This window comes from Haliotis cracherodii, unplaced genomic scaffold, assembly GCF_022045235.1.
Source record: "Haliotis cracherodii isolate W230 unplaced genomic scaffold, xgHalCrac1.p SCAF_16, whole genome shotgun sequence".
Taxonomy (NCBI): domain Eukaryota; kingdom Metazoa; phylum Mollusca; class Gastropoda; order Lepetellida; family Haliotidae; genus Haliotis; species Haliotis cracherodii.
Genome location: NW_027266271.1, coordinates 4,538,571 through 4,551,503, shown reverse-complemented (window position 1 = coordinate 4,551,503; position 12,933 = coordinate 4,538,571). Strand labels below are relative to the sequence as shown.

Below are 12,933 nucleotides of genomic sequence, written 5' to 3'. Positions count from 1 at the left end.
ATCTTTTGGATATAAATGTTAAGAAATTCCGAACAGCACTATCCCGTTTCAGATGTGGTTCTCATGACCTTCTAATAGAAAAAGGTAGACATTTAGATTGTGTAAATATTGTACTTGCCAAGAGATAGAAGATGAATACCATTTTTTGCTAGTCTGTCCATTGTATGCAAATATCAGAAAAGAATACATACATAAATATTTTTATCTGAATCCTAGAATAGACAAATTTTATATCCTCATGTCATCCCAAAATGAAACAGTCACAAAATATCTTTCAATGTATATATATCATGCAATGAACATCAGATCCTCTGCATTATAGATGTGATATTTTGTTACGATATATGTAATTCCTATTGCACCCATCGCTAGTGTATGTATATATGTACTATAGGCCTATGGCCTTTTCAGTACTTGAAATAAAGATTGATTGATTGACATCTTCTAGCAGAAAGGATCTCGTCAGTCTGTTAAGTACTGGGAGATTTCCTATGGTAAGTCAATCATACTGAAGCACCGAGACTAAAGATGATCTATATCCTTCTTTAGTACCATGATGAAACTTATTGTCTTGACTAAGATGGAGCAAGAAGACCTCCACCATGGGAATAGTTACATTCCATTCCCTGTCTCCTGTTTCTCCGCCAAATGCACCCCAACTTACCCCATGTATTGTCATAAATGGTGGATGAAGAAGGTCGCCAAGATCGCGCCACCACTTCTGATGCAGAGTTGGAGAAGCCAGAAACTTAAATATTTGCTGTCATAGTTTGAAGATGAGGACTGTGTCCGTTTAGTGTAGAGGACTTCTGTCGAAAATCTAAAGGTTTTTATTGTGTCGTGACAGCCAAAATACAGAATTATTGGTGTCGATGTAATAAAGGAACGGTATTCGCAGGAATTTCTGTGTTTTGCATGTCAGGAAAATTTGATGGTTAGACCAAACTATGATTTCATTATAAGGACAAAACATACATTCCACCATCAGATAATTCCACCATCAGATCCTGATGAGAAGATGTTTACTGACGACGACTACGGACGCCGGACAAGCAGGCCATGACATATGCTGACTTTAATTTCAGTCGGTTGAGCTAAAAATCTATTAATTTATAGCCGAATTTCGTTGTGTTTTATATTCTGTTATACTAAGAAATAAAGTCAAGTCCTCGCATGGGTCGTATTTTGAGTTAAACCTCCTCCCTTTGTTTACATCTTGGAAAGAGGTGGGTTTTTCTTTAAGGTGATCATATCTATGTTCTTATAAGGATAAACATATCAGCCATGCATTACCAATGCTTGTCGTTGGTTTTATGCCGGATAGTAAATAATAACCTTAAGCTCACTCAGTTGGTATGATTTCATACGTTAGGTCAATCTGCTTTTTAACAATATAGTGCGCATTATAATATATTATACTGTGTCATTACAATATAGTTTATGATAGTTGAATGTAGCGAAAGGTTAATCCAGGATCGAAATGTTTTCAGCATTAAACAGTTTGCATTTATTTCACTGTGTTTGAATTCAATTAATTATCACTTGAACCTTTGGGTGTCGTTATGTGTGTGAACATCATCGTCTTGCGTTCCTGATACAAATGACAACCCCGAGAGCATGTAAATGATTTATTCAAGGTGGAATACTCATACACTCTCAGGAGAGCCATGAATACATAACTGTCACAGTGTGTCAATACAATGGAAATTTTGTCGCAATCCAGATTCCCTAATTATACACAAATAATTCACTTTAGACTTTTTAAGAAGATACATATCTACTTTCCTAACCCGTAATGCAAGTGATGCGACACATGCGGGATATTTATGTACGGGATAACAGCAGGACATTTTCATGGATATTGTCGCGTATGTTCTTTCATGTTTAGCAAGGCATGACGTGCGTCATACAAATATATACTCACCACCAAAAGAAACGCGAACCATAGAAACATAGAGAAGTATGTACGTTAAGAAGAGATGCACTTGATTTCCAAACTTTACACGCTAATCCTGCACCACACAAATGGTGCGTGGATCTATGACGTCACACGTGATGCGATCATGACAGTCGGTTCGCATAACACATCAGTATGTTCTTATGTGAATCGAAACAATCTAATAGCTCTTGTATATGAGCAATTCTTCATATCTTAACCAACATGTATGGTATTCGCGCTTCTATAGGTGGTAGGGGCGGTCGGGTAGCCTAGTGGTTAAAGCGTTCGCTCGTCACGAAGAAGACCCGGGTTTGAATCCCGACATGGGTACAATGTGTGAAGCCCATTTCTGGTGTCCCCCGCCGTGATATTGCTGGAATATTGCTAAAAGCGGCGTAAAACCAAACTCACTCACTCACTCACTCTTTTGAGGGCGAGTATATAAACATAACATTTTCTATTAAAATTACTGATCGGACATCAATTGTTTTGCAGCAGCAGAATGTTATATATGACTTACCAAACTACTACAGCTTTCAGCTCGTAAAATCTGGTTAAACTAATGTAGGGATTTAACTGGAATGTTCTTTGCATAATGCATAAAAATTGAAGCAGCCCATTTTATACAAACGCCTCATATTAATCACTACAATGCACGTGCTTTAGGTATACACATATGCATGTAGTGTTTATCACAAGTAGTTCATATCAGTTACAAGGTAAAGCAGAGTAGACATGATTAGAGGCAACATTTACTGGTGTAGATCCTAAACCTAGGGTGTGGTGGTAAATCACCTGGGCACATCAGACTGCTCAGACAGAGGGGTAGAAATGCAGCCTAGAAGATGACATGTCTCAAGCTAGCATGAGAAGATCATAAGCACCTATGACACCTACTTCACCATTTCGGGTGTGATACTTCATTGCGACTTTAAAAAACACCATGCCCCTGGCCATCTAATTAAGTAAGTTATATTCCTTTCTAGTGTAATATCCATGTCCTTCAGTCTCAAACATGAAGTGCCAGCACATTGCAGTCGTGAGGGAGTATGCTTAAGTTATGTGTATATAAGCATTTCGACAAAACATAAGCAATTTTCGATACCAAAGATATGAGTACATAAGCATTCTTCTTCAATTTAAAATTAAATGGAATTAAATCATATGCCCAAATATCCTCCAGGGGTATAAAGGAGGTATATCTGATATGAAGTCTCTCATATATATTGTAAGCTTGTCTCACATTCACAGAAATTGCTCAATTACCACAGTACCTAAAATGACTTGCAGAAACAAATGATGGTGAAATGAGCCGGTCGGGAAGAGGAGCAGACCTGAAAGCTTAATTCAGTATTTAACTGAAATTCCTGTAGTTGAAGATACACTAACATAAGGAAAAGGAAAACATGTGCATGGTGTCCTTTTCTTATATGTGGTCTTCCTTGCTGGTCATTCTTTGGGCTTGGAATCATTTTTTCTGTAGTCAAACAGGCTGCTGGCCGTGATGTTCCCAACATAGTCCAGTGATTCAACGAGTAGTTTTGCAACCTGAAACAAAAGAAACACTGTAAATGTTGACCAATATGCAAAACATGCGTATTTGTTTGTTAATTTGTTTGGAGATCAGGAGGTAGGTTATGTATAAACGCATTGAGCCGAAGCACTGGTACGCGGGCTGGTCAAACAGCTCTAAGTCTAAAAAACAAAACCAACAATTGTCAAAGTGTTTTTCATATTATTTTTCAACATAGTCGCCATGTTGTTCAATACAAACTTCTCAAATCGATAGAGAAGCTTTTCAATTCCAGTCAGGAAGAAGTTTTCTGAAACCACCCTAAAAAAACCACCCTAAAAAAAACATTCACAACAGCTTTGAGCTCATCGTTGTCGTCATAGCACTTTCCACAAATGTGTTCTTTCAGTTTAGGAAACAGGTTGAAATCATCTAGCGAGTATGGAGGTTAGGAAGCTCTTCGAACCCATATTGTCGAACAGCAGCCTTTGCAGGTCAAGATGTGTCAGAAGAGGCATTGTCATGAAGTAGTAGAACTCCAGCAGTCAGCATTCCACACCGCGTTTCTTTGATTATAATATATCAGACGATGAAGCAAATCAGCATATTAAGCACCAGTAATCGTCTTTTGTTTTTCTAAGTAATCAATAGGGATCACACCCTTTACATCCCAGAATAGAGTGGCCATAATTTTTTTCACTGGTCTTGAAGGCTTGAATTTCTTTGGTACCGGAGAAGTGGAATGGTGCCATTTATTGGACTGACGTTTTGACTCGGGATCATAGTGGTTTCTTCACCCGTTACTAATCTCATTTTGAAATGACGAAATCCTCCTCAATTAGCTCTAAATTTTCTCTGGCACCCAATGAGCAGATATCTTATTCATCTGTAAATGTTCATGAATAATAGTTTCAATGGATCCATGGCTTAGACCTGTGTCTTCCTCAAGTTTAGCAATAGTAATACGTCTATCTGACAGTGTAAGTTTTTCTATCACCTTTGATTGAATCTTCATTGATGGAAGTTGAGGGGCGTCCAGACCTAGGGTCATCATCAAGGCTTCTTCTCCAAGCCTTAAACATAGCTGTCCAACGTTTAACAGTGGAATAGCTAGGGCACTTATTCCCATACACTTGTGACATGCGGTCATGAAGTTCTAGGGGAGTACTTTTCTCTAAAGTAAAAACCTTGATGACTGCTTGATGCTCGTTCCTCTCTATTCTTGTGTCCATTTGGACCCCTATCACGTTCAACTGGCTATCACTAATATACAAAGGGCCTCAACAGACTAAATAAACTTGCAATGAACTCCTCAAACAATGTACTACATTGACTTTTTCACTTTGTTATAGCCATAGTTGAATGTTAGTCCGCCTTAGAACATTTTGACCAGCCATCGTAGCAAAATATTTGAAAGGAATTCTTCACATTTAAGCAGCTTGATCACCTACCCTTGTTAGCTGCAAAAGTTATACTGATAGATGCCAATCGCGAAAGGTGTGACTCTAGGTCTACACCGGTGGATACATGTAAGTGAGTCACTTGATAACTTAAGACAGAACAAGTTCAAACTTACTGTGTATTTTTCTTTTCGAAACAGACCATCACATAGGTGTTCATTCTATATTCCTTGTCAACAGTTTTAATGAAATCATATGCACCATAATATAGTAATGGGTCATTTATATCCTATGATTGAGGCAAAAAGAATTCTGATTCCACGTTGTATATTACCACCATGGTGCCCAGTTTGAAATGTCATTTTGGTCCAACATTAAACAATGTCTGCATGTTTCTTTATCAAATGTATTTGCAATATGCAGAATAACATAATCACAGTTAGTGTCAATTTCATTTTTGAACCTGATATGGCATTAAACGGATTAGAGGGCTAAAACGATATTCTTCAAAATACTAGAGTGGCCTCCCCTAGAAATAAGGTGTTGTTGTTTCAGCTTGTGTTGTTGTCCACATAGGGACACAGGAATTCATCAGTTACGCCTTCGTTTGATCACTAAATGCTACGTGTATCACAGATATTTCGTAACAACTTTCGTGTACATTTGTCTTTCAAAGTCTCTATATGGACTTTAGTGTGCTGTTAGACCCTCAATGGGCAGTAGAACATACTGGGTTTCTCACTAGAGGTGTTAAATATTTGAATCTGCATGATTTCTGAACTAAGTTACAACTTAGATATGCATAATATCGACAGATCGGTCAATAGTAAGATCATGGTGAACAAATCTTACTTTACAGTAAAGGAACCCACAAACACCTCTTAGTACTTTGTACCTTCAGTAAATCCACTTTGGAATGCCACACGCTTCTTGTAGTAAGGAAAGTCCGACAACTAGTAGTCTTGATCACATACTTTGTGTACCCCTCTGACAAGTGTTATTGGCACGCCTCCCATGGCCTAAAGCTATGAACTACCAGGTAGTGGACTTCCGTTTTGTGGAAGCCTCGGTGGCTGAGTGGGTTAGATCGCTGGCTTTGTGTGCTGGCGATTAGGTGGCTCACTCTGGGCATGTGGGTTCGAATCCCAGATGGCACTCAACCCAAAACAGAATCTATACTATAACATTTGTTACATTTGATCACTTTCTAAATAGTATTGTGCAATCATAGGATAGATACGGTTGAATCAATGGTGGTCTGATACGATAGCTGCAATTGAACCTAAACTGAAGTATGAGAAGTGGACTAGTATTCATCATATCCGTTATTAATACAGAAACAATAAGCAAACGTGTGACACCACAATTTATAGGATATGGTGATCAATACATTTGACATATATACTGAAGAGCAAAAGAAACACAAGTTGCGTTTAAAATACTTTAGTGAGTGAGTTGGGTTTAGCGCCCCTTTTAACAGTATTCCAGTTATATCACGGCGTGCCAGCTTAATGTGGGAGGAAAGCCCGAAGTGATGCAGGTCTTCGTTGAAACCCACGAGCACGGATATGGTGCTGACAACCCTAGAAACATAATCGGGGCGAACCTGGATTCAAACTCTGCACGGCGAAGCGCGGCGCCTCAGACGAATGGGCCACCCGTGGCCCCTGAAATACTTGAAAACATAAGACATGCAAACATGTTTGTAAATATGATGTACATTTAACGGTTGTTATTAAGAATCGCCTTAAAGCTAATTGGCTTAGTTTCATTAATATATTGTGAGTACCGTCATCAAACTTTAAGGTGTGGAGCACATGTCGATATAAGCTCGGTCACCAACAGACACCCAAGTTAATGATGACCAAAACAAGCGACAAAGTGTCCAAAGCAGCCGAGCTAACAAAACGAGGGGAAGCAATCGAGTCTTGTGTTATGTAGCCTAATTCACGTAAATTAACAGGATTTTAGATAAGAACGATGACAATATTATTATGCCTGGTTCTGGCATAGTGCTATATTCTTTCTTAAACGACTGAATACTGGTTCTGCGAGTATACTCCCAGTAGCATATACTTGTTCCTGATACTTTACAACTTAAAAACAGATACGTTATGGTCAGTTAGCGTGTATTGTCTTTTCTATCACAGAGTTGACTGTTTGGATGTGTACCCAGTAAATATCAATCTCCATTATGTGACAAAACCTACCTCAAAGTTGGTAATAAGAGGTACGGCGTGGTCAATGGCAGCACGTCTGATGAGATAATTCTCTGTGTTATATGTCGTGTGATGGTTAGGAAGGTTGATCACCAAGTCTATCTCGCCATTTTCAATTAATCTGAAATGTGAATTAAATGTGAATATGCAAGCATAATATAACATATTAGTGAAAACAACCATATATCGAAGCAAAAATAACCTGTCTCTAACTCCAAAATGTTCATAATGTTTGGAGGACAGTTTTCACAACAATTTAATAGATCGGTACTTTTCGTACTCTTTGGAGCAAGGCTATTTTAGTGAGTGAAGGATTTTCATAATTCGCTGGACCTCTTATCCACCTTCTTCGTGTGTGCTGGTTTTTTATGTCTGCTCGTGAAGAGAGGAAAACATGTTTGCATTTGGTTGGAATGCAACGAAAAGGAGGATTCTCATATTTCCTTACCTCATATTAAAGATCCACTTGGGCTTTTCTCGGCTATTATGTTTTTGAAGTTGTGTGTATATTAAATAGCCAAGGTTAGTTTTCAGCACAAGTTATCTTGATGATCGGTTTTCTAGCACATGGCCACTGTTTGTTGGTCTGTGGTATGTTTAAGCTGAGTTTGGCCTTTAACTAACCTCTATATGTAAGCAGTAGGGGATCTGATAATGATGTTGATGGTGACCATAAAAATGTCAATTCTTTTAGGAAACTTCAACCAACTAGGTTGTCATTACATATCTTGAAATTGAAATCTCGTATCTGTATTGCTTTAACCCGTACCAAAACAAAATCAGTTATATTGAGTGAATGAAGAAATCAGAGAAAGGAGATATAGTAATTCATTGCAACAACTGCTTAATAAGGACAGCTCAATAAGGCACTGGGTGTTTCCAGATAATGTTACATCCATGTAAATTCTGTTCCCAAAGTCTTTCTCATTCTGGGGGAGTTTTATGCAATGTAGATTGACCTGTTAAGGACGTCTCTGGGCATTTAGGGGCACAGGTGGCCGCAATTAGCTATGCATGGTTGTGTCCCTTGGACGTGGTATAATGAAGGAAATGACCACTTCAGTTATCTTAACCTTTGATGGAACACAGCAGCTTGATCGATGGTGCTTATATATGTAGAGCAAGAACCATGGAACCTTTCTTTGCTGTTGACAGATTCATGAGAATGTCATTGATATAGACCAAGCAGTTTGGCATTGAGCAAATCTCTCTCAAGGTTGAACCAATCAGGCCGGGAGCTTTTCTTTCTAGAGTACATGTTGCTAAATATCCTCAATAATGAAGTAGTTTTGTTTATTTCTTTAAGTTTCCAAAGAAATCCAGAGGAGTGCCAAACACTATCAAATGTCTAGGAAAACCACCGTCGCTTTGTGACCCCCTCTCTAAGTGGTGTTGATCTGTTTCTTGAAGGGTAAAGGAAGCATGGAAAAAGGAAAAACTTTTCTGAAATACGCAGGATTTGCAGTTATGAAATTTTGGAATTCTTCTACACATTACCATTTCGAATACCTTTGAGATGACATGTGAAAGAGTCACACCTCTCTTTGGATCTGCTGAGGTTTTGTTTTTGATATTCCTTTTGTATATTGAAACATTTAGACATTCATTCTATTGCTCACTACATACCTTCAATGGCTTTGTTATAACATTAAGTTGGGGGTATCTCTTTCCCCAAAGGCTGTAAGATTCCGCATACGTGTAGTCCCTTACACTGCTTTCTCGAAAATGATGTTACATGTGTTTCTTTGGTGTCAGTTTTGATGTTCAAGCAGCAAAACACAGGATGATGGTCAAATGTATTGAAAGGTTTGTCCTCTCTTACACCGATGACCAGCTTAAGTAATTCATATGGTACAAGGATGTGGTCTATTGGTGTTTCTTGGGCCTCTGCTTGAAACGTGAAAACTGGACCTGTACAACAATCCTTCATATTCCCTGATGTTTGCAAGTGATGTATCACGAAGAGTTCTACCAAAGAGGTTCCATAATCCATTTGCATATGATATCTTGGTTCTTTTATTTTGGCATTCATATTGCCTAGGTATATCACACAGCCATTTTGTTACAATTCAGAGTAAATATCCTCAAACTATGTGACGTAGTACTTAAAGAGCTGAAGTCGTTTGTGACATAGAAGTGCAGTTCAACCACTCTTAGAGGATCTACGAGCATCACTTGAAGTAGGCAATTTTGTAACAATACAAAAAAAAAACAGCTTTCAGGAAGTTCAAGAATGCGAGGTTGGAGGTCTGAAGCTGATGATCACTTATTGTAAATGTATCAACGCAGTGTTCTAAAAAACATGCATTAAGATAAGGCAACACTTGACCTTGATTGGTGCGACAAGTACAGGCGCTGTTTAGAATCGGCATCTTTACTTCTCGGACCATTGATATCAACATAACTCCTTCAAAATGATTTAACATCGCAACTTTCGGCATAGGGGCAACATTTGTCAGAGACATTGTATCTTTGGTTGATATGTCAGGAGGTGGCTGAAAATTACATCTCTCGTGATATCGGGGGTTTGCACAGCTACAGTTACCGCTGTGATCTCGTAGGTGGTCAGCTACAGTTCTCGTTGTGGTGTCAGGGAAAGTCAACAATGTTTACTACAGGTCACTAGCTTCCTTAATGCGTGTTGCAGTAATAGCCGGCTCAGTAATACCCAAAACAGTTGTGTGTACTAGGTTATTTCTGTTGAGTGAGTGAGTGTGTATGGTTTTACGCCGCTTTTAGCAATATTCCAGCAATATCACGGCGGGGGACACCAGAAATGGGCTTCACACATTGTACCCATGTCGGGAATCGAACACGGGTCTTCGGCGTGACGAGCGAACGCTTTAACCACTAGGCTACCCGACCGCCCTTATTTCTGTTGACGCTTGGAGTCTGTGTTTGATTTGGATTTGAGTTTTGTATCTTCAGTTAAACAACTATGGTTTAAGGTATGTTAATATAGGTACATGTATGTGATATTTGCCTATGTGGAAACTCTAGACTTTCTGCAATCTCTCTCAACGGCAGTAATCTTTTTTCTGACATCACCAATCTTTGAACATAACATGCAATGGGCTTCTATTGTGTTCATATCTGTTTCTATTGACGATAATCTTTGGTTAAAGAGAGTCACTTCTGATTTCATTGTAGGAATCCCAAGCTGTCATTCGTCTATATTCATGAAATATCCAAACATCTGTCATCCATCTTGCTCTTGATTTTGTTCACTGTAGTTCTAAGGACAATGTGACGTTTCTCAAATCCAGATTTCGCTACTTTTTCTATTTTTCTTCATATCTAACTGATTCTCACATATCATGGTTTTAACGTCATTTATTTTGGCTGAACGTTACTGTTCTACAGCCTTACATACTTTCCCACACAGAGTCATAGCAGTTTCACTGTGTGCATCTCCAATTTCTACCTTCATGACATTGTTTGACTTTTCAAGCTGTTCAATTTCGATATGTAAGCAGTCAACGTCTTGCATTTATTCACTCTTGAGTTAGCTAGCTCCCTCTTAAACCAGGCTAGTGTCTCACTGATTGATTGGGTTGTTGTTTTGCACTCAGAGTCATTGACAATGTTTGCAAGGCTGGATCTTTTGTTGTGTAGATTTAGAACATCACTTATTTCACCGTCTTATGTTCTATATAAAACAAAACAGCTTATTAGCTTATTTAAGCTTTTCATCTTGTTTTTAATATGTCTTTTCTTCTGCTAACAACTGTCTTCTCAAGACATGACACATATCACTCTGAGCCTTGTGAAGAACTAGTGCTCCTTCCAATTTCCAGTTTTATGTTCACTGTACCTTGATCAGCCACTTGACCACTCGGATCCGCGCTGACACTATCACACTTCTCGCGTGATGATCTTGGCAATCTTGACTTGAAAGTTAGAAAGTTCCAGATTGTAGGGTTCGAATTAAACTTCTGTGCACATTGACACATTGATCGTGTGTTCATTTTAACATAGTGTAGCGCAGGTTGAGTTTAATCTGCCAACAGGTGGTTGTCTCCCGGCGTTTTAGTTGTGGTCGATATTACTTCATAAATTTTGCTTTCGGTTTAAAAGCATTTGAAAAGCTATACTTTCAAAATGATTTAATTGTCCATTACTACCTCATTCTGATCGATAGTACATTGAATTGAGGGCTAAATGGTAATAAACCAGAACACGCGGAAGAGTTGAATTTATCATCCGTCACTGCATTCAAATCGTTTTACACCCCTACCCCGACTCCCTCCAATCCTCCTCCCAACATGGTATTTGTAATCGATATACCCTTATCATGACGCAATGTCGTACCCCACTGCCAGGTGTGTTACCGTGTTGCTGTTGGGTGGTCCGTCCTGCTATTTGACGGTGGCGGCCAGTTGACTACTTCTGTGGGGATGTAGTGCGTGTTCAGGTAAGAAGCTGTTTTCTCTGTTGCATACATCTAATAATAGAAATAAGAATCATTATGTCATCTAAGTACGATTACTATTGGCAAATATATTAAACTAAGAAATAAGGAAGTTTATTGACTCATCAAAGGTAGTGTCTCTACTCGCCAAATAGAACATCGATCACCCCGGCAATGAGGCTGTTATCCTGCACGAAATACGGCACAGCTAAGAATTGTGTGATTTGAGTTTATCAATGAGAGTATATGACCAGGGGCATCTCTGCCTTGGATGGTCCGAAACTACCATGTTCACAAATTCTAACCTAACCATGACTACAGTCTGTGATGGAAGACCTACCTGATAACCAAACAATGATAGCCTCTTCCCAATTGGAAGGAAGTGGGGAAGGAATGATTTCTGCATTCCTAACAAGACACCGCTGCCCTCCTTAGGAACGCGGAATCCAGCAGACATAAGAGCTTTGAGAAATGCAGTATACTTGGTGCTACCAAAACACGCTACCTGAGAACATGAACATAAAATCGTAAAACTCGTTATGATGTGAAAATACCTGAAAAGGGAGGGTTTGACATTCCTGTCTAATAACAATCATCGTTCGACCCTAATTCCAAGGTAACTGAGCAATACTCTTTGAAGATCACCAAGATCATACAACTGAACAAAGTCAGTGAACAATACTACAACAAGTATTAAGGTTTGACGTAACCAATTAGCAGCTAGACTCATACAGCGTGAGCACCTCTTAACAGGTAAGAAGATTGCAGCACTTATAGCAACTTGTTAATTCTAATACACTGATTACAGATTGAATTAAATCTAAAGAGATAGCAATTTTAAGTCTAAGCAGTTTTAACAGACATATCACACCACCTGTTGCGTTACTAGTTGACTGTAGGCGCGGTTGGCAAGTGACTCTAATCTTCGAAGATGTGCCTGGGCAACGACGCTGTCGTATGGTTATATACATTCTGCATGTTTACCCAGCAATAGAAAATGACGCCTCAGAGGAGGTAACTGCCATCTGGGTAGTCATACACCCTAAACCGGTAGCCATGGCTATTGATCGTGTCTCAACAAACTTTAATCTGATACAACAGATTAGAAGTGACTTAACAAAAGATCATCATGATAATGTGCAGCACTTGTGCTTTAAAATCATGTTTTACATACAATAAAGGCCCAAGTGGGTTTCTGAACACCGCCAAAAATTTAACAAAAAATCTCATGGAAACTAAAATATCTTTAATTTAATTAAAATTAATATAATTTAATGCCTGAAAGATTCATAAATAACAAATAGCGGAGTTACATGTTACATATGACCTGCTTTACATGTTGCATATACAATACTTATACATGTAGGATAAGAAAAAAGACACAAGGGGAGCAGTCAACGCAATATTGCCAATGTGACGTTAACTATTAGCTCACTCACCCACTCACCCAC

General features: G+C 38.7%; 1 protein-coding gene across 4 annotated transcripts in view; it reads right to left on the bottom strand.

Annotated features, from left to right (window-relative positions):
• Nucleotides 1-1,654: 1,654 nt before the first annotated feature.
• Nucleotides 1,655-12,933, bottom strand: part of LOC139463737 (carbamoyl-phosphate synthase [ammonia], mitochondrial-like) — a 93,410-nt gene continuing 82,131 nt past the window's right edge. For all 4 annotated transcript variants that reach the window (XM_071244989.1, XM_071244991.1, XM_071244988.1 and 1 more), the window contains 4 exons: nucleotides 11,823-11,987; nucleotides 11,403-11,515; nucleotides 7,063-7,192; nucleotides 1,655-3,487 (listed from right to left, as the gene is read on the bottom strand). In XM_071244989.1, the coding sequence (XP_071101090.1) occupies nucleotides 3,389-3,487; nucleotides 7,063-7,192; nucleotides 11,403-11,515; nucleotides 11,823-11,987 (507 nt within the window). In that variant the 3' untranslated portion in view covers nucleotides 1,655-3,388. The remainder of the gene's footprint in view (nucleotides 3,488-7,062; nucleotides 7,193-11,402; nucleotides 11,516-11,822; nucleotides 11,988-12,933) is intronic.